This window comes from Nuphar pumila, chromosome 6, assembly GCF_984573655.1.
Source record: "Nuphar pumila chromosome 6, dmNupPumi1.hap1.1, whole genome shotgun sequence".
In the NCBI taxonomy this organism is placed as follows: domain Eukaryota; kingdom Viridiplantae; phylum Streptophyta; class Magnoliopsida; order Nymphaeales; family Nymphaeaceae; genus Nuphar; species Nuphar pumila.
Genome location: NC_143254.1, coordinates 33,079,873 through 33,106,314, shown reverse-complemented (window position 1 = coordinate 33,106,314; position 26,442 = coordinate 33,079,873). Strand labels below are relative to the sequence as shown.

The 26,442-nt window shown below is 37.8% G+C and overlaps 1 protein-coding gene across 2 annotated transcripts in view; it reads right to left on the bottom strand.

Moving 5' to 3' along the window:
* LOC149834575 (ribosomal protein L11 methyltransferase-like protein) overlaps positions 1-26,442 on the bottom strand; it is a 49,111-nt gene that overhangs the window by 6,119 nt on the left and 16,550 nt on the right. For both annotated transcript variants that reach the window (XM_090011488.1, XM_090011489.1), the window contains exons 3-4: positions 23,963-24,100; positions 883-948 (exon numbers count right to left, since the gene is read on the bottom strand). In XM_090011488.1, the coding sequence (XP_089867614.1) occupies positions 883-948; positions 23,963-24,100 (204 nt within the window). The remainder of the gene's footprint in view (positions 1-882; positions 949-23,962; positions 24,101-26,442) is intronic.

Below are 26,442 nucleotides of genomic sequence, written 5' to 3'. Positions count from 1 at the left end.
AATGGAAAGGTAACACTGATGCAGCTAACTGGATATTAATTACTTATGTCATATTAGTTTGAAATAGGACTTTCCACAGAGAATGTTCACTTGAAGACAAAGAAAACAACTCATGCAATAATCATAAAGAAACAATGAAGGCACCTAGGCAATGGAAAGGTAACACTGATGCAGCTAACTGGATAGTAATTACTTATGTCATATTAGTTTGAAATAGGACTTTCCACAGAGAATATTCACCTGAAGACAAAGAATGTTTCATTCCTTTGACGGTTTTAGAATACAATGAAATACCATTACATAAAACAAGATGAAAAGAATAATTACAACAATGCCCTTACATAAAACATGAAAAAAAAAGAAATAGAAATATCATAAATTACCAAAATACCACAATAAATAATTAATATTGATTCTCTCCCCCCCACCACTTCCCCAAAAATGATGGTGTTATGACTGAAACTTTGCCAAGAAGAAAATGAAATTATGTTGTAGAGATTTTGCAAAGAAGTTTGCAAGTTGTATATGTGAAACCATGACACTATAAAAATAGCTTTCCTTTACACTAGTCCATCTCAATATGTGAAAAGGCGTCATGGTCAGTGTTGCGGATTGTGTGCTTATCGTCAAAATATAACTAAAACGACAATGACACCCATGATATCTTCCTAATAGTTACAGATTTACATCGTCTACTTGACATCTGAAAATCAATTCTTTTTAAACCAAACTAGCAAGCAAACACAAGATCAGAGACCCACAAGGTAAAGTGCACCTTTTAAATAGAATTATGCAATTTAGAACGTCAGATTTTTTCAGTTATGCTAGTGAGATGCAAAAAATAAATCGATAAATAGGTGTTAAGATGGATTCATTGCTTACTGGAGGATTTCTCCATTCAGGGATGATCCAAAATGAATCCATGATCTTTACAGGGTGAAATGTTTCCTGAAATAGGTAAAAAAAGATATATGATCAATCAACTGTAAGTTAAAAAAACCTGGCATGCATCCATTAACTATAATATGTTTGCTATATGGTTTAAATATTCCTAGTTCATCTAAAATGGTAAAAAGAATTAGTTAAATTAAGCATAACAAAAGTGAAAGCTTAAGGTGCATGGAATATCTAAATATCAAAGATTGCTTGATTATCATAATTGAAATTCCATTAAAACTTCCCTTGGACATATCTACGGTGCACAGCTACATCATGACATGGGCCTGTCTTTTACAAATTGTTGCAAAGTAATATACAAAAAATATGTTAAAATTCACAGAATATGATAGCAACCAAAATATATTAAATAATTACCATGGACAGGAATGACTGTCAAGTATCAAGCAAATAAGCAATAAGGTACAAGCAAATGAGCAATAAGGTACTGACATTTTTCTATTACTGTGAATAGATTGAAACAACACCATGATTGAGACTTAAACTGCTCCAAACACTCTCCGTCAGACCAATAGAACAACCTCAGCCATTGTATCCCCCTCTTTACTAGGGGTGGGGGGGGTGGGGGGGTAGGGTTTATGGGTTAGTCGTGTTCTCATGACAGAAGCAGAATACATGTAAATAAAATAGGGAATGGTCATAAAGGTATGTGACGGATAAGATTCTTTATATAGCTAATGGTGAGCCTGCCCATTGCATCAGGAAGTGGAAGTGCTCATTGAGAACTAAATCATTGTGGCAGAGACAAGCATTCCTTGGTGTATAGTGTCATCAATTACAGTTCTACAGCAATAAGTGGTCTACCCTGTTAAGAGTATGCTGGTTGGATCGGATCTAGATCCGATCCATGTAATTCTATGTAATGTGTATATCATAAATACCCAACTAAGTGAAGGGTAATATTGTAATCTCTGGTATTATATTATAAATACAGGATCACGCCACCCACAATGGGTGACGTCTCCATTGGGAACCCTTTCCTCCTTTTCTATTTAATTTTCTTTCTTGTTTGTTGTTGGTTCAGAAAAACTTATTCCCGAGGCATTCTCACATGGTATCAAAGCCTCCAAAAAGGTAAGTCTCATTAAATCGTGGCTGCACATCTTCTTCCACATCTAGATCTCTTCTTTATCCCTGTTTTCTGAATCGGACCTGTTTTTAAATCAGATCTGCCCCTCTCCTTCATTTCTTTTCCCTCTTTTGTGTCAGATTTGGTGCATAATTTACCAGATCTATAACTTTTTCTTTCAGATCTGATTAGAATAGCATCAGATCTAATTTCTTTTCTTCCAAAGCACCGAGATCTGTCTCTTTTCCTGCAGATCTGATCAAAATTAGATCAGATCCACCACAATCGTTTAGACCTATCATTTTTCTCTAAAAGAGAATGGGTCTTGACAGAGACGTCCCTAAAAAAAAGGTGTTATTGTTCTTCTGATATTTTATCCCTCTCCCGTATTCGTTCTTTGTTTTATTTTTTCTTTATTTGTTCCCGTGATTTCTGTTGTTCCCGTAATTTTCTCAATGGATGGGCTCAATGCTTTTTTCCTCAACCATCTCACCGGAAAACTCTATTCACAAATTTGATTACCTGGAAAAAGCAAATCATTCCTTGCTTGTGCAGCTATGATTTAATAAGACACCTTGACGGGTCGATCCTTGTACCTTTGGAATTTATTTTTCGAACAACTTCAGTGCAAGAAGGAGGTTCAGAAAAGGTGGTGCAATCCCAAATTCGCAATCCTATTTTTATTGCTTGGCAGAAAGATGATTAAACAACGGTTGCATTCATCATGGACACTCTTTCACGAGAAGTTCTGCTGCATATCCCCTCTGGCATTTCCGCAAAAAAAAAATTGTAGGATGTCTTGCATCACTGGTATGAAGAGATCTCTACACCAAAGGTATATCAATTGAAAGCCGAATTTGCATATTTAAAAAGGGGTGATTCTTTCGTTGTTGATTATCTTACCAAAGTAAAAGTTATCGTGGATCAACTGGCAGCTATTGGTTCTCCCTTGTCTGATTAGGATATATGCACAAAAACTATTTAAGGACTGGGGGCAGAATACAATATGTTTATCACCGTGTATACAAGCACGACACCACGACCACCTTTTGATCGTTTGTGTACTATGTTGCTGGAGCATGAGGCAATGTTCAGTTTGTCAGCAAGACCTCAAAGGAATGAAGTTAATCATGAAGTGTTGGTGATGCCCAAGGATATATTGGATCCTATGTGCCTAGAGGAAGAGGCAGAGGGCGTGGATGAAATTTTGGTGGTGGTCGTCGAGGTGCAGGTATCTTATCCACACCCCCAAAATAATTTCAATATTGTGTGTCAAATGTGTGAAAAGAAAGGTCATACCGCCTCTTATTGTTACTGGTGATATGTCCCTACTTATAGACTACCCACGGTGCCTATACCTCCCAATTTTTGTGCTTTGGCTGCAGTTTCTTCACCCACGGCTGGTCCGCAACCACGCGTTCCTACTAATTTCATACAAAGTTACCCCACGGCAACAGCTTCATCGGTTGCATCTCCTTATGATATGGATACCCTTAGCACTGGTTTTGGACAACTAAATATTCAGCAGCCACATAATCCTACATGGAACTCTTGGGCAATGCAGCCTAGCGTGTCAACTCCATCAGGGTCTCATCAAGGCTGGTTCTTGGACTTCGAAGCCGCAAATCATGTTACGAGAGATTCAACTAAACTCACTTATTCTAGACCTTATCATGGAAATAAATGTGTGATCACAGGAGATGAAAAACATCACCATATCGTTCGTATGGGCACTACTATTGTCCCTACCAGTAGAGGTCCCCTTCCTTTGTCAAATGTTTTCCTTATTCTTAATTTTCAAAAAATTTAATTTTCGTTTCTCAGTTATGTCAAGACATTAATTCCCATGTCAACTTTTATCTGTCTTTTATTTCTGTGAAGGGCATTCACAAGAATCAGATGGTCGTTGAGGGAAGAAGATGCGGGAATCTATACTTGCTTGATGAAGCCCCAACCTTATCATTTACCTCGTGGTCTACTCTTCATTTTTCAGCTAGCCCTGCCTTGTTTTCTTTATCAAAGTCTGTTGCTGGCCAGGATGCCAATATTTGGCATCGTAGATTAGGACATTGCAATTTGAGTTTTCTTAATAGTTTGTGTAATAAAGGTTTTATTGATGTTAAAAACTGAAGTGCCTTCTCTTGTGATAGTTGTCGAGTTTGTAAGAGTCATGAACTCTCTTTTTTGAGATCTAATAAAAGGGCTTCATTTTTTTTTGAACTCATTCATTTTGATGTATGGGATCTTTCACCTATTGTATCCTTAATAGAATCCAAATATTATTTGATTTTTGTGGATAATTATAGTCGTTATACTTGAATATTCTTCTTAAAATCAAAAGATCAAGTCTTTCCCATATTTCATCAATTCAAATCGTATGTAAAAACCCAATTCTCAAGAAAAATCCTTGCCCTGCAAAGTTATGGTGGTGGTGAATACATGTCAAATGAATTCACATGTTTTCTACATTATAATGGTATTCAGCATGAGTTGAGTTATCCTAGAATTTCTCAACAAAACGGGGTCACTGAACGCAAGCATCGATATGTGGTCGAAACAACCTTAACAATGTATGATGCGAATTTAAAGGAAGGCCTATGGAAGGAAGCTTTTCACACAACAGTTCACTTAATAAACAGAATGCCCTTGTCCACTCTAGCCTATTTCCCGTTGTATGGTGTTCATCTGGATTACACAAGGCTAAAAACCTATGATTGTCGATGTTTTATTCATATCGACAAGTCTCTGAAAAATAAACTATCTCCCAAGGCCACGGTGTGCCAATTCATTAGGTATGATGATGAATTTATGGGTTGTTGTTTTGATCATGCTGCTAACAAAGTTATCATTTCACGACATATTTTTGATGAGAACATGTGTGGCAGCCAGCAGAAACCTAATTCTGACTCTTTTTGGCCTTCTTCACGTGCAGGACATACTAATGTTTTGGTCCCATCTTCGCTCAGCACGATTGTTGATCTGGATTCTCATGCACCAAAGGCAAAGCAGTTTTCTTTCTTTGATCAGGTCTATGCTAGAAGGAGACCAGCACAACAGTCCAGCGATGCCATCCCGGTACAGTCATGAGGTCTTGTATTTTCTTCTATTTCAAATCAGCAACAGCAGCAGCCAATATAGACTCCTTCTAGTCATGCCACTACAACTTCAACAAATGATGGTTCCAATTTAGGATCTTCAGCAGCTGCTCCTACTCGTGTGAGTATTCGAGTCAGGAATCCGCCATCTAGATGGGTAAGCTATGAATCCTTTTCACTAGATTTTTACACACATGTTGCAGCTCTTGAATATATTTAAGAGCCCAAGTCTTTTGTTGAATCAAGCCTCAATTCTCGCTAGACGGAGGCTATGAACGATAAAATTGCTGCTCTCCATGAATGTCATACTTGGGAAGTGGTTCCCTGGCTACTCGATAAGAATGTTGTTGGATGTCAATGGGTATATAAGGTTAAATGCAAGTCAGATGGCAGCATTGAGTGTTTCAAAGCTAGACTCATGGCAAAGGGGTATACACAGGAGCAAGGCTTAGATTTTGAAACATTCAGCCATGTGGTCATAATGGAAACAATTTGAATTGTCTTATCATTGGCCGTATTGCATGGATGGAAGTTATTCTAGTTAGATGTTAAAAATGTGTTTTTACACGAGGATTTATGTGAAGAAGTGTATATGGAGCATCCACCTGGGTATTTAGAAAGAGACCCAAGCACCTCTATACTAAGATTGCAAAAATCCATTTATGATCTTAAGCAGGCTTCTTAGGCATGGTTTGATACTTTCAGTACTGTTGTGAAAACCCTTGGGTTTGATAGATGCCACTGTGACTATTCATTATTTGTGCAAAAAGTACAGTCAAACATCACTATTATCTTGGTTTATGTCAATGACATCATCATTACGGGAAATAGCACACGAAAGATTAATGAGATAAAGTCCCTGTTACACAAGGCATTTCATATGAAAGACTTGGATCCTCTTCAATTCTTCCTTGGAGTGCAGGTAGACCAGCAACTCGATCGTCTTATTCTTTCCCAGCAAAAATATGCTTGTGATATTCTACAGCGAAATGGAATGTTACAATGTAAGCCCATGGATACTCCGATGGTTGTTCATATATTTTTTAGTGCAGACTCAGCAGATGATACCTATTTGGAAGATGCCGAAAAATATCGGAGCATAGTTGGATCTCTTCAGTATTTGACCTTCACTAGACCTGATTTAATTTTTGTTGTGAATCAGGTCTCTCATTATATGCATAGGCCTCAGACAAAACATATGGAAGCAGTGAAGTGAATCTTACGGTATATCAAAAGCACTCTTTCTTATGGACTTGTCTACATGAGACCAACTCGTGAGCACACCCCATTCCATCAAGGTAATTTCTGATGGACTTGTCTGCTGATTGGGCTCATGATCCAACTACAGGGGGATCAGTCACAGGTTATGGTGTTTATTTAGGTTCTCATCTAGTTTCTTGGGCAAGTAAAAAGCATAAAACAGTTGAGCAGTCTAGTACTGAGGCAGAGTATAGGGCCATGGCAGTCGTGATTGCTGAAGTCACTTGGATTAAGCATATTTTATGTAGCCTGCACCAATCCATCTCCAGCTCTCTAATCTATTGTGACAGTCAGAGTGCAGTTTCTATTTCCACTAATCCAGTTCAACATGAAAAAATAAAACATGTGGAGATAGACCACCATTTCATCAAAGAAAAAGTTGAATCCAAGGAGATTCATCCTATGTTTATTCACAGAGAAGACCAAGTAGCAGATTTATTCACCAAGGCCCTTTCAGTCAATCGGTATTGGGATTTAAAATCCAAACTGTCCATGGTTCTCTACCATGTTCAGATTGAGGGGGCATGTTATAAGAGTATGCTGGTTGAATCGAATCTGGATCTGATCCATGTAATGTGTATATCATAAATACCTAAGTGAGGGGTATTATTGTAATCTCTGGTATTATATTATAAATACAAGATCACGCCACCCACAATGGGTAATGTATCCATTGGGAACACTTTCCTCCTTTTCTATTTCATTTTCTTTCTTGTTTGTTGTTTGTTCAGAAAAACTTATTCCCGAGGCGTTCTCACATACCCTACGGTGTCATAATGCAATGAAGGCAAGAATAAAGAAAAAACAGCTTAGCAATTAAATTTAGCGTCTAATTGTCAAAGAGATAGAGATCTTTGTCATGGAAAACTGAAAATTACATACACCAATATTATAAAAACTCATAGCTTCATAGATGCATCCATGGGAGAGTAGGCACAAAAGAGAGGAAACTAGAAACTTCATTACCTCAAAAATGAAAGAGTTACGACATCCCCTCTACCTCACTAAAAGACAAAAACAGCTGACTCTACACCTAACTATGACAAAATACAAGAATACCCCTATAGAGAATGAAATGTACATATACATAACAAGGGGGGTAAATGTCAATTGAAGCAATCTTAACAAAATATGATACAGAGAGATGTACATATCCAGAACAAAGTACAAGACATAAGTCGTGCTCCAAATTTCACTATAAATGTGAAAATTTTCTGCTTCTTTTGGGCTTAAATGTCAATTGAAGCAAAAGACGCAGCTAGGGCTGTCAATGGGTCAGGTTTGTATCGGGTACCTGACCCGAACCAAATCCAAATTCCCAGGTATGGGCATGAAAAATGCTGATTCGAATACTATTCAGGTCAATCTGAACCCAACTCAAATAATATGTGGGTCTGGTTTGGGTTATGATTTTTTCCAGATATCCGACCGACCCAGCTTGGCCTATATGATTCAGTACTGAAAATAAGCTCCTTAAATGATATGGATCTGGGTTTCGGATTTCATTTTCATGACCCGACAAAATCTGAACCCGAACCCGACTAGCTATTTGTGCAGGTTTGGGTATACCTTGATGGATTGAATGCCTGACCCATTGACAGCACTAGAGGCAGCCATAGGATATGGCAACCTTGATTCTATGCTCCAAATAAGTACTCCACACGAGGTCATATAGAGGCTAAGGCCTCTTTGGGAAAGAGGAATGGGCCTCACTTCCTATTAAAGAGGCCTAGGCCTCTGGGTACAATTGCCCCTCAAAACAGTGTAGACCTAAGTTCCTAACCCTGATAGTGCTGCCTCAGAACCTACAAGATTTATGCATAGAAAATTCTAACGCACAAACAAGATAGAGTATAGACTAGAGTTACCGGAAGTTTCTTAGATAGGTGGAAAGCTCACTTCCCAGAAACTCGCTTCGGAAGCGCGATACTCCTCGCTTCTGAAACTTGATGAGAACCTCGATGCCCCAACGCTTCTCCTATGCTTTTCACACACTTCATTTATTCATCTTATATGTTCTCTTACTCAACTTTTCATGTTTTTTATGTGTTTTCTCTAAATTGGTAATCATCATTTTTAGATTTTGTTAAAAAATTAATTCTTACACTAAAAATCATGAAATTTAATATTAGTCACTTTTATTTTAGTTTTTATTTGTGTTTCATTATGATTCACATTTAATCTATGTCACATGGGTGCGGGGATGCGGCACTTCCAAAAAACCCGGGTGCGGGGGTGCGGCAAAATATATATATATATATATATATATATATATATATATATATATATATATATATATATATATATATATATATATATACATAGGACTTATAACCAGTTTTTTTTTTGCTGGTGTGTTTGTTTGAAGACTTGTTACCCACGTTCTGCTTGTTGTGTACTTTGGCGCAACGAGACAAAATTGATGAACCGAAAGGATTGGCAATCTGATCGACCCAGCCTGCTTCGTTCTGCTGACTGTCATGATTCAATCATATCTGAAACTCCTTGGTCTTCACGAAAAAAAAATATAAGCAAAAGGTTTGATGTGGTTTGTTGGAGAGAGAGTCTTCAGACTCTTCACGAGGCCTACGGTTCTACCGCCACTGCCACGCCACTGCCTAGGGTTCTTCAAATTTCATTTTATATACAGTTGCACACAGATCTCCGGTCTGGACTCTGGATGACAGCTAAAAGAAATTTATTGGATTTGACATGTGGAAAAGAGAGGTATACACCAGGCTACGGCTAGAGCACCCATCTCGTCAGGAGAAAAGTGAATACTAATAGCCACCAAGGCTACCACCACCATTATCATTTATTATGGAGAGAGAAAATCCTTGACGAAGAAAGATCTGGATGGTTGAAGGATAAAGACTTCAAAAGGCTCTTGAATTTTGGTTTTAATTTTTGAGGAAGATGGATCATCATTTCCAAGTTAACAGTATGTTTTCCAACGTTGTGAATTCATTGTTTGGAGGCAGGAATAGCATGGGATGCCAACAAAGCTCGTCAGATGTTGTGGACACAAGTGCCCCTTTATAAAACAAGAACAGCAGCAGCAGCAAGCAGGCATCCATGCTTCGGTTGTTCCGTCCTTTCATTCTCTCATCACTACCTGCAGGGATCCAGCAAGGGGTGGGGAGAGGTGAAGAATCTAGAAGTCCTCGTCAGGGAATAGGCAACTCTAAAGAGACAGAAGCTATCAAGGCCAAAATCAAAATCAAAATCCAGCAAGGGGCGGGTCCCGCTGCGCGGTCGGCTGTCAGCAGATTTTTTTTTTTAAATTCCGCAGCCCATTTCATAGGGCAAAATTTTTTAAAAAAAAAATCAAAAAATTGGACCAAAGTGAACCTGGGTGCAGTCAACGCACCCAGGGTCGGGTTGACTGCACCCGCATCGCGTCGCATCGACGCGGGTGCGGCACCTGTCTGGCCGAATCCCTGTGACATAGCATTTAATTATTATATTTCTTTTTTTTTATTCCTCGCTTCCCGCTTCCTATATATTTTAAAATGCATCGCTTCTCGCTTTCGCTTCCCATATCGTTTCCCGCTTCCGCTTCCTAGTCTGGCAACCTTGGTATAGACCCGGTTTGACAAATAAAAGCTAAAATTCCTAATGGAAGAGAACTTTCATTTTGGTTAGCAAATGCATTGGTGGTCCGTGCTGATTTCAAAGCTGAGTGCTACCTCACTTTGCTTGAACTTTTCTCACAAAATTTTCAGCAATCAATGTTTAAAGCCTATGATGACAGGATTTTACCACTGTAACATTTTAGATAATTTGTGCTTATGCTGAATGGGTTAAAACATCACAGCTGAAACTATATTTGACATAGTTAGGATGTAACATCCACTGATGATTAGACTTGTTTCATCCTGACTCCCAGATCTTGAGTTCAAATGGCATGCTTGACAAGAAAGCAAAACTGGTATCTCATCGTCCAAGATATAACCTAACATGATTACAGAAATGAAAAATGTATAGATGAAACAAATGTCAGAACTTTTTTTTCAGAATAACAGAAGAAATAAATGCCAAGAGGCTGTCGGTAAACAAGTCTATGTTATCTTCTGTTTTCTTCACAAATTCATGTTAAGTGTATAGATCAAATATCACAAATATCATTGAAATTAACATATATGCCAGCCAGAAAAGTGGAAGTACATTTTAAAGGAGAGAACATGACAGAGCATAAGGTTATTGGCCCCATTCCCAACATGTAAGGTTCACTTATCAATAGATTTCACCAATTGAACAGGTCAAGAAGAAGAATAAGCACTAGCCAACAAATCATGAAGCAGTTGTTCTACTCAAGGAAAATCTACAGCATGTTATGACCGACCATACTAGATGCTTCTTATGTCATAATTTCAACTACTAGATCTAGGGTTTCTCCTCAGTTCATCCATTGAAAGAACCAGTCATAATGCTCATCATAATCAACCATCCATACACAAAATATGGATCAAGAGGATTTCATATAGTAAAAATTGAGTGGTTTGGACTGAAGAACAAAATGATAGCACTAAGAACGAGTATACTACAATTGAGTGAAACACTGCCATGGACTTTGAGGATTTCATTTCAAGATCTATTTGTGCATGTAAAAGGGACCTAAAATAGCAAAAATGCAAAAGAATGATGTGATACAGGTCGAAGGAACTAGGAAAAGGGCAAGACCAATAAAGACTTGGAGGAAAGCTGTGAGAGACATCATGAGAAACCTAGAATAGCTAAAGGTTTACTCTTGGACCAAAGGAATGAGGAAATGAAACTCAAAATGGCAATACAAAGTCAATTGAAAAAGGCTTGATGATGATGATGATGGGGTATGTTAAATATACATCGATTTGCTTTCTTTTTTAGAATGTATTTTCTTTTTTTTTGTATTCTATGTATATTATGTAATATACATATATTGTATATTATATAATATATATTTAATTCTTTTTATCTAGCCGTTAGGCGTGCTAGTCTAACAGCTAGTTAGACTAGCCATTAGGAATGCCTAACGGCTAGTACTCTCTCTTCCCCTATGTGCTGTGTATATATATGGGCTTTTGGCCCATCTTTTATATATGCTTTTCTTAAGCATTTCAAGTGAATAAAACTTATATTTTTTATATTTTGTGCTTGCCCATTAGTGGCTATTGTGAGTGTGTTTTGATACCTGTATTTTTTCCCTAGTGGCTTGTGTATTACCCTATATTGAGTTTGTGCTTATGCTGTTTGCCTTAGTGACCTTTGTACTTGTGTGCTCTTGATTCCATTACATGGTATCAGAGCCAATAGAATTTTTTATCCTATTTGCTTGAGTATTTCATCTATTGATGCTTACTTGTGCCCAGTGTTGTGAAAAGCGTTGAGGCGTAGCGAGGCGCTCCACCAAAAACCGAGGCGAGGCGTAAAGCGTAAGCCTCAAATTTTTTTTTTTAAAAACTTCAAAAAATTTATTAAAAAAATATCTAAAAATACAAATAAATAAAAAAATGCTTTATTGATGAAATAACAACCAATAAGAAATAGAAAATCACAAATAAGTACTAAAAAATATGAGATTAACATATAAAAGTAACTAAAAATTGATTACATAACTGGAAAATATATGAGATTAACCAAAAAAAGTTAAAATATACTAAGAAACTGATTACATAATTGAAATAACTGGAAAATATATGAGATTAACCTACAAAAGTTAAAATATATGAGATTATTCTAAAAAATATGAGATTAACATATAAAAGTAACTAAAAACTGATTACATAACTGGAAAATATATGAGATTAACCAACAAAAGTTAAAATATACTAAGAAACTGATTACATAACTGAAATAACTGAAAATTATATGAGATTAACCTACAAAAGTTAAAATATATGAGATTATTCTAAAAATATGAGACTAACATATAAAAGTAACTAAAAAACTGATTGCATAACTGGAAAATATATGAGATTAACCAACAAAAGTTAAAATATATTAAGAAACTAATTACATAACTGAAATAACTGAAAAATATACGAGATTAACCAACAAAAGTTAAAATATAGTAATATACTAAGAAACTGATTACATAGCTGAAATAACTGAAAAATATATGAGATTAACCTACAAAAATCTTGTTGATTATGTCTCAGAAATCTTTTTGTAAAAAAAAAAAAATTGCGCCTCAGGCTTGCGCCTTGAGGCACATAGGGCCGCGCCTCAAGGCGAGGCTCGCCTTTTGTGCCTCAAGGCGTGTTTTTTATAACACTGCTTGTGCCTTTATCTTCTCAGGTCCGTGAAGAAGCTTCTTGTGTCATCATCACCATGGCTGAAGGAGAATCAAATATTGAACTCTCTTTCAAGTTGAATGGCTCCAACTACTTGATGTGGGCTGCGACAATGGAAAACAATCTCAAGGGAAAAAAGTTATAGGGGATATGTGAGTAGATCTATTCCCGAACTCAAACTCAAACTCATGAAGGTGGAAGGTGATCAAGCCAAGGCTCTTGATGGTGATTAAAGACAGAAGGTGGTTCAAGAATACCAAATAAAGATGGAAGATTGGGAGAGAGCTTGCTAAAATTTTAGCATGGTTCGTGAACGTTAAATTGAAAATTTGTGCTAATATAACCAAATTTTAGAAAGCAAACGAAGCATGGGTCCTCTTGAAAGGGATGTATACTCAAAAGAACCTAGCTCACCAATACATCCTACAAGAAAAGGCTTGTTCCACGAAGCAAGGTGATATGAGTGTGCGGAGGGTTACTATAGTGTTTTCTTCCCATTGTACGATGAACTTGCACTTCTTGAGCCCAAATGGGAAGGACTCTCCATTAAACTTAGACATAAACAAATGAAAAATGAGTGTTTTTTTCAATTTCTCCATGGACTTTGCCGGGAGTTTGAGCAATTTCGATCGTCCCTCCATCGAACTTCTCCAGCACCTCTAAATGAGGCTATGGCAGAGATTTGCTAAGAAAAAACATGTCTTGGCTTGACTAAAGAAGCAGTGTCAAAACAAGAAAACAACATAAAAGCTTACAAACTATGTCACAGGGACTCGGCAAAACAGATGCCGCACCCGCGTCGACGCGACGCGGGTTCGCATGCGGGTGCGGCACCGGGTGCGGTCAACACGACCCTGGGTGCGGTCAACGCACCCAGGGTCATTTTTGTCCATAATTTGGGCGTAAAAAAAAAAATCCCCCGATGAAAAGGAGGATTAGGGCAAAAAAAAATTTTGCCCTAATCTCTCCTCTCTCTCCCCCTGAGCTCGAGCTCTCCCATCGCCGCCCCAGCTCCGCCGCCGCCCCAGCTCCGCCTCCCAGGCTCCTCCTCTCGGCTCCTCCTCTCCTTTCGCAGGTATGTCTCTCACTCTCTTCTTGGGTCGGCTGGGGAGGGGCCGAGCACGCCCCCCCCCCCCCCCCCCTCTCTCGGTCTCTTGTTGGGTCGGCAGGGGAGGGGATGAGCCTCCCCTGCTCCCTCGTTTTTCGGCACAGGAGGGGCTGAGCCCCTCCCCCATCTAGCTCTTTTTTTGGGTCGACAAGGGAGAGGCCGAGCCCCTCCCCTTTATGTTTTTCGTTTTTGGGTCGACAGGGGAGGGGCCGAGCCCCTCCCCTTTATGTTTTTCTTTTTTCGGTCGACAGGAGAGGGGCCGAGCCCCTCCCCTTTATGTTTTTTATTTTTGGGTCGACAGGGGAGGGGCCGAGCCCCTCCCCCATCTGTTTTTTTTTTTTGGGTTGACAGGGGAGGGGTCGAGCCCCTCCCCCATCTGTTTTTTTTTTTTTGGGGTCGACACCCATCTGTTTTTTTTCTTTGGGTCGACAGGGGAGGGGCCGAGCCCCTCCTCCATCTGTTTTTTTCTTTGGGTCAACAGGGGAGGGGCCGAGCCCCTCCCCCATCTGTTTGTTTTTTTCTTTGGGTCGACAGGGGAGGGGTCGAGCCCCTCCCCCATCTGTTTTTTTTTTGGGGGGTCGACAGGGGAGGGGCCGAGCCCCTCCCCCATATGTTTTTTTCTTTGGGTCGACAGCTCCCCCATCTGTTTTTTTCTTTGGGTCGACAGGGGAGGGGCCGAGCCCCTCCCCCATCTGTTTGTTTTTTTCTTTGGGTCGACAGGGGAGGGGCCGAGCCCCTCCCCCATCTGTTTTTTTTTTTGGGGGGGGGGGGGGGGGGTCGACAGGGGAGGGGCCGAGCCCCATCTGTTTTTTTTCGTTGGGTCGACAGGGGAGGGGCCAAGCCCCTCCCCCATCTGTTTTTTTTTTGGGGGGGGGGGGCGACAGGGGAAGGGCCGAGCCCCCCTCGCTCTCGCTCTCTTGTTGGGTTGGCAGGGGAGGGGCTGAGCCCCCCCTTCTCCCTGTGTTTTCGAATTGATTTGAAAATTGTAATGTATTTTTTTTTTGTGTTTTCAGGATAAAAATGACGGATAAAGGGAAAGGACTTGCGTCATCCTCATCCCAACATGTGAGTTCTGCTGCTAGTTTTGCTGATAGTTGCAGTGGGATTGATAATGTGGGGCCACTATGGATACATGTAGATAAACTTGCAAACACTGGAGAAGGAGGTGGTGGAAACAAAAGATTTCGATGCAAGCTCTGCGAAAGAGATTTTGTTGGGTCTTACACAAGAGTGAAGGCTCATTTGTTGAAGATACCAGGACATGGCATTTCAGCTTGCAGAAAAGTTGATGAGGCAATGCGAAGGCAATACAAGAAAATACAAGAAGAATATGACAAGAGAAAGGCAATGGCCGATTCTTCTGCAGTCAGTGTGCCATTTGAAAGCCACCAAGAAGATGCTGAAAAAAAAAAGAAAAGTCAATCTAGGAGGTAGAGGAACGATACAAGCAGCATTCAATACATATGGAAGAGAAGAATTGGATAGAAAAGTTGGGAGGTATTTTTATTCTGGTTCACTCCCATTTAATGTGGCTAGAAATCCTTATTGGAAGGATTTAGTAACATCCTTGGCAAATTGTAATTTGAGTGGTTATGTGCCGCCAAGTTCAGAAAAAATACAAACCACACTTCTTGCAGAAGAGAGGGCAAACGTGGAGAGGTTGCTAGAAATTAAAAAATATTCATGGGAGCAAAATGGAGTTTCCATTGTGTCTGATGGATGGACAGATATTCAAAGGCGTCCATTAATCAATTTCATTGCTTGTTCGCTTAGTGGCCCAATATTCTTGAAAGCAGTTGATGCATCTGGGGAATATAAAAATGCAGAGTATTTGAATGGATTGTTTATAGAAGTGATAAAAGAAGTGGGTGATCAGAAAGTGGTACAAATCATTACAGACAACGCTCCGGTTTGTAAAAGTGCAGCGTTGAGTTTGGAGAGTGAGTACCCTCATATTTTTTGGACTCCCTGTGTAGCACACAGCTTAAATCTAGCCCTAAAGAGCATATGCAACCCCAAAGAAGAAGAAAATTCACAAGCATATGCTTTATGTTCATAGATTGAAGATTTAGAAAGAAATGTCAAAAGCATTAGGAATTTTGTTGTTAACCATCATCGTGCTAATGCTATATTTAATAGGCATTCTGATTTGAAATTGTTGAAGGTCGCTGAAACACGTTTTGCGTCCATCATTGTGATGATGAAGAGGATTAAAAGAGTGATGAATGTTTTGATTAATATGGTGACTGATGAAAATTGGACATTCTATCGTGTTGATGATGATATGAAGGCTCAAGAAATTAAGAAATTCATTCTTGATGATGAGTTTTGGGATAGAGTGGTATACTTCCTTCAATTTACGCAACCTATTTGGGAAATGTTAAGAGAAGTTGATAAGGATGAGCCCATGCTTCTTGCATTGGATGATTCAGATTTTTTTAATCATATTCATTCAATTTTAGTCAGAAGATGGGATAAGAGCAACACTCCTTTGCATTGCATGGCACATTCTCTTAATCCAAAATATTATGCAAATAAGTGGCGGGCTGGTGGTATTGGTCGTGTCCCTCCAAATTTAGACCCAGAGCTATTAAGACATAGAAATATGTGTATGACAAGACTTTTTCCAGAAGCATATCTTCTACATAAAGTCACACAAGAGTTTGGAAAATTTTCATCTTCGAGATTATATGCACCGGCATTATTCGCGAGAGAAGAAGATAATATAGATCCTATCACATGGTGGTCAACATTTGGATCGGAAACACCTCTTCTGCAACGTCTTGCATTAAGATTGCTATCGCAGCCTGCTAGTTCATCTTGTTGTGAAAGAAATTGGAGCACATATTCTCAAATCCACAACATGAAGAGAAACAAACTCACCAGCAAGCGTGTAGAGGATTTAGTATATGTTCATTCAAATCTTCGATTACTTTCGCGAAGCAATGATGAATACAGGTACTAATTTGCTCTCTTAGTTATTTGATTATTTCTTAGTTTTCATTTAAATATACTTGTATTGTATTTATCACTTTCAAATTGAGTTTATAATGCAGACAAGGAACATCCAAATTTTGGGATGTAAACCCAGAAGAGTGTGACTTCGAGGGAGAACATGAATTCAACGTAACAAACATGGATTTAGCTGAGCCCAGTATTCCTTCTAATGATGCATTTGATGATGAAGAAGAAAATTATTAGCATCCATTACTTCATCAGGATATACTTTGGTATGTAATTTAGTTCTTTTATGCAATACTTATTTGATTGATATTTAGGTCGATTTATGTAATTGCTTTACTTATTTGATTGATAATTTGATATTTAGGTTGATATACTGCATGCATGATGAATCATATTATGAGTTCATGACAATGTTTACTGTTAAATGTTAAATTGTTAAAACTTCAAAATTATATATATATATATATATATATAATTTTTTTTTACATTTTTGCCCCTGCCGCACCCCCGCACCCGGGTTTTTTGGAAGTGCCGAATCCCCGCACCCGCACCCGCTCCCGCACCCATGTGACATAGCTTACAAACCTCCACACTTCAAGAAGAAAAACTATAGAGGAATGAGGAAGGTCGTGTGCCACTTTTGCAATGAACAAAGGCACATCAAGACAGATTTTATAGAAGAAGGTGGCTTCCGTTGGAGAGAAATACAACAAAGTGAACGATGATGCAAAAAAAAAGGTGAAAAACTTAAAGATCTATCTATTGCCTAATTGGCAGAGGCTCCCAACAATTTCTAAAGTCAAGCACTCCTTCAACCTCGACCACCTCTGTTGCAGTTTCATCCTCCTCCCCTCAAGGTATGTCTTATTGGGTTCTTAACTCAGGTGCCTCTTTCTACATCCGAAAAATGTGGAAAATGCACCAATTCTTTCTCTTCATGTGTTTCAACTACCAATAGAACCTCTTTAAAAATTGAAGGGATAGAAAACTTCCAAAAAGTTTTAAAGATTCAAAAGAATTCTTTGTTACCAAAGTGAGAATTATTCCCAAATTGAATTTAAATTTCTTTTCGAATTCTCAAATTTCTGACCATAGATGTGAAATCTCCTTCTCATCTAAGGGTTGATCCATTCAAGATCTCCAGTTAGGGAAGTTGATTGGGCAAGGCCATAGGAGAAGAGATCTCTATAATATGGACATTTTGTCTTTACCATCCAAACCTTTTTGTAATGTTGCTCAAGAAAAGGATATTATTACTTGGCACAAAAGACTTGGGCATCCAAGTTTATCTAAGATATACCTTTTTTCCATTCTTGAAAAAAAATTGTAATGAAAAAGAATTTACATGTAATGATTGCATTCTTAAAAAATGAAATATCTTTCCGTTGCAAATAGAACTTCTGTTTCTCAAAGACCTTTTGAATTGGTGCATTCGGATGTATGGAGACCTGCTTCCATCATGTCTAAAGGAAGGTACTCTTATTATGTTACTTTTATTGATGACTTATCTAGATATGTGTGGATCTACTTCCTTAGGTTTAAATCGAATGTTTTTACACATTTTAAAGAATTTCACCTACTTGTTAAAAATCAATTCCAAACCAATATTTTCATTCTTCGCTCTGATTCGAGTGGAGAATACATATCAAATGAATTTCAAAATTATTTGAAGGAAAATGGGATTTTACACCAAAGATCTTGTCCAAAAACTCTCCAACAAAATGGTCTTGTGAAGAGGAAACATATACACATAATTGAGACAACTAGAGCCTTGCTAATTTCATAAAATGTCCCTAAGAATTTTGGGGCCGAAGTCGTGCTTACCACCATTTACTTAATAAATAGAATGCCTTCTACTTCGCTTGAAAACATTTCACCCTTGGCAAAATTGTTCAAAATAACCCCAGATTTTAAAAGATTAATAATTTTTTGATGTAAATGATTTGTACTTTCTCAAGAAAATGATAAACTTTCATCAAAAGCCATCGAACGCATGTTTATGAAAATAAAAAAGGGTATAGACTTTATGATTTGAAAAATGATAAATTATACGTCTCTAGAAATATAACCTTTTGGAAAAAGAGAAGGGATTTGATAAAGATAAACCTAAGGAGAAGGTAGATTACTCATTTCTATTTGACCTTTTGCCTAAGAACGAAAGTGAAAAACCTAGTTCTAATGATTGTGATAATGTTGAATGCATTGATGTTGATATTTCTAATGATATGATTGGGGATGACCTGCTTAATGATTCTAATAATGAGACATCTCATGAGCTTCATGTTTACACCCAGCGTAAAGGTGAAGATCAACCATGCGCTTTTGAAAAATACTCACTAGGTCAATCATTAGATAAACCAAGGTTACCGGACGCCCTTAGAAGTGGGGAAGCGCGCTTCCCCAAAGCACGTTTTGGAAGCGCGAAATGACCCACTTCCAAAATATACTGAGAAGCGCCTTTTTTTTGTATTTTTTTTCTCTTTTTTCGCTTCCCCCTCGCTTCCTAGGTTGCTTCCGGTTCGCTTCCTAGGTCGATTTCGAGACGACTCCTGGTTCACTTCTAAGTCGTCCCATGCTTCCCGCTTCCTAAAATTTTGAAAGTGTCTCGCTTCTCGCTTCCCGCTTTCGCTTCTCATATCGCTTCCCGCTCCCACTTCCTCGGCTGGCAACTCTGAGATAAACATATGCTCATAGAAAGACCTAATCTTGGAAAATCCCAACATATCTCTAGACCTCCTAATAGGTTTGTATCCTATGAATCATTTTCTCCAAACTATAGAGCTTGTGTCATTTGTGCTTATCATGATCCATCAAACTATAGTGAAGCCAAGAACCACCCTCATTGGGTAGATGCAATGCAATTAGAGCTAGATGCCTTTCGTAAAGCCAATACTTAGAAAATTGTAGCTTTGCTCTTAGGAAAAAAGGTCATAGGTTGTAGATGGGTATTTAAGGTTAAAACCAAAAGTGATGGTTCTTTAGAAATATATAAATCTAGGTTAGTTGCCAAGAGTTATTCACAAGAATGCAATGCAATTAGAGCTAGATGCCCTTCGTAGAGCCAATACTTGGAAAATTGTAGATTTTCCCTTAGGAAAAAAGGTCATAGGTTGTAGATGGGTATTTAAGGTTAAAACCAAAAGTGATGGTTATTTAGAAATATGTAAATCTAGGTTAGTTGCCAAGAGTTATTCGCAAGAACATGGAATTGACTACAAAGAAACTTTTACCCCAGTAGCTAGGATGACTAGCGTTAGGACCCTTATAGTCATGGCGTCTGTCAAATAGTGACCCGGTTAGAAGTTAAGAATGCATTCCTTAATGGTGACCTTTGTGAAGAAGTATATATGGATCTACTTCTCGAGTTTGATATTGAAAATGGTAAAGTTCTAAAACTTAAGAGAGCTTTATATGGTCTTAAACAGACCCCTAAGCCTAGTATAGCCATTTTAGTAAAGTTATGGACATTGCCCTTTTTGTTAGAAATACAGGAACATGTATAATTATTTTATCATTGTATGTTGATGATATGATTATCACTGGTAATGATAAGAAGGGTATCGATGATATTAAAAATACTCTTAAAGAAAATTTTGATAAGTCTGACCTTGGTTTCTTGAGGTATTTCTTCAGTATTGAAGTTGTATACTCCCCAAGAGGATATGTGCTATCCCAAATGAAATCGGCATCCAAAATAATTGTTAAATCAAATCTGACACATGAAAATATAGTAAATACTCCTGAGTTATCAATGAAAAAAATGAGAGCTAATGATGGCACTCCTTTAGATAATCCTACTCTTTATTGTCAATTAATTGGATCTCTCACGTACTTATCCATCACTCAACCTGACATAGCACATGCGCTCTATAGTGTGAGCCAGTTTCAGCATGTGCCCACCACAGTTCACATAGTTGTTGTCACGAGAATTATCAAATATTTGAATGGCACCATAACTAAAAGATTTTTCTTATGTTATTTCTTATCTTTAAACTTAATTGTCTATACTAATTCAGACTGGGAAGGCAATCCTAATGATCGTATTTCTACTACAGGTAATTATATCTTTCTTGGTGATTCGCTCATCTCTTGGAGGTGTAAAAAGCAACAAAAGGTATCATTCTCTTCCACCGAAGCAGCGTATCGAGCAATGGCAACCACCACTATGGAGATTGTTTGACTAAGAAGTCTATTCAAGGATATTGGTGTCAACATCTCTACTCCATCAAAGATGTGTTGCAACAACAAAAGTGTTATTTACATTATGAGTAACCACACCTTTCACGAGTGCACAAAGCATATAGAGATGGATTGCCACTACATTCAAGAGGAATTCCTTAAAGGAACTATAGAGCTTTCATATGTGACATCAGAGTTCTAACTTGCTGACTTCTTCACCAAAGCATTGCCTTAGCCACATTTTTTTTCCTTAGCAAACTTTCAGTCATTTCATCGTCAGTTTGAGAAAGGGTGTTAAATATATATTGATTTTCTTTATATTATATACATATATATTATTTTTTTAGAATGTATTTTAGGATATGTTTTTTTTTGTATTTTATATGTATATTATGTAATATACATATATTGCATATTATATAATATATATTTTTTATTCTTTTTGATCTAGTTGTTGATATCTAGCCATCAGGAATGCCTAATGGCTAGTACACTTTCTCCCCTATGTGGGCTTTTGTCCCATCTTTTATATATGTTTTTCTTAAGCATTTCAAGTGAATAAAACTTATATATTGTACTTGCCCATTAGTGGCTATTGTGAGTGTGTTTTGATACTTGTATTTACCCCTAGTGGCTTGTGTATTGCCCAATATTGGGTTTGTGATTCTGTGCCTTAGTGGCCTTTATATTTCTGTGCACTTGATTCCATTAACACTATTGTACAAAAGTGAAGGGATAACTATGCTACCGAACCTTACAAAGCCTTACATCTGTCCCAGTATCAGAACTGAACATATATACTTTTTTTCACATTGTATACAGTAGGTTGTCAAGCAGAGAATTGTTTAAGGGAATTCTCAACTTCGCATGACCATAAGTTGCAGTTTAATACCCAAAAAACACATGTCCAGGATCGAGCTTAACACTCCCATTTTATTTGGAAGTGTTAACTCATGACAACAAAGCCAAGGTCAGAAGGGTTGTCATGAGAAGTGGCAATGATGATGCATACATGCTTATAGTTTTTTTATGAGAAAAACTATCTCCTTATGCAGTTGTCAGGGTCATTGATGCTCCTTTTTGTCATTGGCATTAACCAACAAATGAAAACACATTCACAAATATCACAAGGGTGGGAGAAAAACTGAATGAAGTCAATGAACAATAAATCAAGTATACCGATAAAGTTGAGGAAATTAGATCACAAATTATTAATCAAGTAGCCAGTAAATTATATGCTCCCTCCATGACCCCCCTTGTGAATTTTGTACCAACATATTACAAAAAACTATGAATGACGTTTTATTTTTGGAAAATACCAGAAAGTTCTTTTAAAAAGTAAAAACTTTGAAAAGTGAAGATATACTTGGAGAAAATTAACTAAACCAACTTTCGTATTATAAATATCAGAAGACCTATTGGGTACTATGACATTTTGCTGTACCATGATAAGCTGAAGAGATGATCTTATATTGTTAATTTGTTTTATTCAATGTGGTCTGTATCATACCGTATTGTACGATACACACATGTATCTCGATACGGGTGTGTATCGTATGTGTATCATAGGTGTATCGAATGTATCGTACAATACGGTATCGTATCGTACCATATTGTATAGTATGATACAGCCCGTATCGTAGGATACGGTGTTTGTGGACTTAAAAATGGGCAAAACCATACTTTTATGTTTTTGGGTTTTAAAGAGCTTTTGAGGGTTGAAACCTTCATTCGTATAGAACATACTAGAGAGCTTCTCACGCACCATAGGAGCCGTGAGACCATTTTGGGGGCCGATCTTTGCATCGGAGAGAGGGATTTTGTGATTTTGTCAAGAGTACATTTTCACCATTTTTTCACCCAAAGAAGTGGGTTAAGGTAAAAAAAAGTTCATTTTTACCATTTTTCTACTCAAAAAATTTAGTTAAGGTAAAAAATCCTTATTATGACTAAAATTACAAAGCTACTCTCCAAAAGAATTTCGCCTCAAAGGACAGCTACAGTCCTTCGCCAACTTACCGCGAAGTTGGATCCACAAAAATTAAAGATTTATATCAAGGTAGAAATCAGGCTCCACACTCTTACAACAAAGATGGCATCAGATGATCCGGCATGGCAATGGGCTACTCAAGTAATGAGTGAAAACCGATTGAAAATTGAGTGCAATTATTGCCATAATATTTTTGTTTATGTAATATGAAAGTATGAGTCTTGTGGTATGTTCTTAATGCAAGATATTTAATATTTTGCATTGTTCTTGTGAGATAGTTCACATTTGATGATGTCTTATGCAGCTCATATAGACATAAATGCTTTGTATGTGATTTTATGGTTGCATTTTGTGCATTTCATCATTGTTTCATGTGTCGTGATTTTTTAGAATTTTTTCTGATTTTTTTAGAATTTTTATATTTTTTTAAATTTATTTTTTACGATAAAATACGATACATATCTTATTTTGGGCCCAACTGATATGGGTTATGATACGATACTTACAACATTGGTTTTATTAGCATTCTCCAAATTTAGTCATAAAAATAATGCCATATATTTGATTCATCAACAATGCTTGCTTATGCACAGGCTTATATCTAGTGGATGTTAATAAGTTTACCAATTTTGATTACCCCGTGACAGGTCCCAAAAGGTTACCATGGAGTCTCATATTGGGTAGCTTACATTTGCAACACAAACCGCTGATTAAAATTTGTTAAGAGGTAAGAAGACTTAGAGAACTTGTTAATGACATCCATGAGTACACAAACACATAACAAGCAAATATTTGAAAAATCAAATTGATACGATTTCCAAATCAATAATATCGCATGTGAAGTGTTTGTGCACACACACACACACACACACACACATAGAGGTCACTAAGAGATTAATAAACAGAGATAGACCAGGCTTAAATATATATAACGTGTTACTCATCTCCATTAGAAAGCAACCATTTAAACAAATACTCAAGGCCCCAATCCTACATTAAGACCATCTATGAAGAACATCTCCTACAGATAAGTGCATGTCACAAGAATATCATATGGAATGGCACCTGGAAACTTTTTATCCAATCACATTGTTCACACTTTTTGACTTCAAAACTTGGAACCTCCATCCCTATAGAACTGGATGCAAGTGAGATGCATTCATTGACAACTTCATCTTCTGTGAATATTGATGTTATGAACACCTAGAAACACAGATGAACCACCACATTTGATGAAAGCAAGTCAAGGAAATAATAAAATCAAATTAGGCATTTGGTATATATTCTAATGATACACATTTGGCAAGCCTAATTGCTCTTCAAGTCAAAAATACAATATTACTTCTGAATATTGCCATTTATTAAGAAGAAACTATAGTAAATTGACAAAATAGTGATCAAATGACTACATATGCATCTGTCAAAATGACATGATTATCTACCAAAGTTTTAATATCTTGAATAGCTTGTCGACTATAAATATTTAATAGGAAAAAGATGAGTAGGATAAATGTCTTAATTAGTAAATTTCGTAAATTATCTTGAACAAACAATCAACTCAATCAAAGAATATTTGATATTGACATACGCTTCTGCAGCAGACTAACATATGCACTGTCAAACCAAGAGATGAAAAGATAAAGGCCATACAAATATAACAATTAAACAACAGTTAAACCATATCAGTTCAAGAACGATAACAAGTCAACCATAAGAATCCAACAGACATGACAGGTTGTTATGCGCATAAGCATGTGGGAAAATACAGAGAAATGCACATGCCCAAGAATGTATAATTTTTAAATGCAGACACACACATATTAAGCCGACGACAATGCATGCTAAAATATGGCAGCAGTGGTGCATCTAAGGAGTAGCAGATTGTTTTTGAGTGAGAAAGGAGAACCTTCTATATTAGAAGCATATCCACATATCCTAAACATTATAAAAGCTTCTGCAAGGGTAGTAGGTGCCAAAAATGAGATGCTTTATAACTTTTTTTTATTGACATTCTTGCCAAGTGTTTTGAGGATGTAATTAAAATTTGTAGGGTTATTTGTATATGGTTTCTCGTCTTGAATGAGCTATTTGTGATCTTGATGCCTCTCTATCTTTGCATAGGGTTTATGATTTTTGCATATCTTCTGTCTCTCTCATCGGTGGTACTTTGCAGAAGCGTGGGTTGAATCAAAAGAGGCATCAAGATGACGAATAGCTCATTCAAGACAAGAATCCTTTGTTTGGTTCTTTTGTCTTCATCTCTTTCTTTGCTGGAGAACCTGTAACGCCCCAAAAATTCAAACTTGCGAACCTTTCATAAAACAGACAAAAGACTAGAAAAAATCTTTTTCTTCCAGAGTTTATTTATAAAACCAGCGGAAGACTATTCTTTTACTAATTCGGAAGGCAAGCTGATAACTTTGGGCATGTTAGCTAAAAGAACCAAAACTCACAAAATTTGGATATCCTAAGGAAAATCCGTTACAAACCCAAAACGTCCAGGACATGAGCTAAGAACATGAAGAAAAAGTCTAGAAGTCATCTTGCCATCCCCCGTGGTGTACCTAATCATCACATGTACCCATAGAATGGGTTAGTTTCGCGAAAAACTAGTAGGTGCACAAGAGAGACTATAGAAAACTGAATTAAGTACATTTAATTCAGTATGCTATGCAGTTTAAAGCAGATATGCAGTTAGACAGGTAAGCAGTGCAAGCAGGTAAGTAGTGCAAGCAGGTAAGCAGTGCAAACGGGTAAGTAGTGCAAACAGGTAAGTAGTGCAAGCGGGTAAGCGGTGCAAACGGGTAAGTAGTGCAAGCAGGTAAGTAGTGCAAACAGGTAAGTAGTGCAAGCAGGTAAGTAGTTCAAAGCAAGTAAGCAGCGCAACTGCCAAAACGTAGCAAGACGATTCATTTGATCGTAAGTTGTGAACTACCACGCAACAAGCTTATTCTTGTTCCTAGAACGAGGTCTCTGCATCTAATCATTATCAGGTCATCGTTTGTCGCTCTCACTACTTCTAACAAACGCTTTGTCCTGAATAACTGATGCAGCTCACGTTGAAGGAGGAGAGAAAATAATGGCCCACCGTGAATCGGTGGGACTGAACTTCTTTATTAAACTCAGAAATGTCTCAATAAACAATAAAAGAAATACAATAAACAGGGAAGAATGCAAGGGAAAACAGGAAATAAGTAAAAGAAGGGAAAACTGCAGCAAAAGAAAAGTCGGTTGGGCTTCTTTTAATCTTCAATCCTCTTCACGCAACCCTAGACAGCCTCTTAAAGACTGTTTACTGGACCGAGTCGTGGATCCAGGTTTGGATCCGACCCACGATCCGGTTCAGTCTCCCTTTGCAGCTGGTTCTGGGGCGTGCGAGCTCCACCACGCCTGACGTAGGTGCGCAGGGGTACCTCCCTGCGTCGTGGCTCCGTCCCTGCAGGTGAGTCATCTCCACGGGGCCTTTCATCTGCCTTGTGTGGTGGATCGAGTGGCACGCTGGGCCCAATCGGGTCCTGCCCTGCATCATTCTCCCCTGGTTGGGA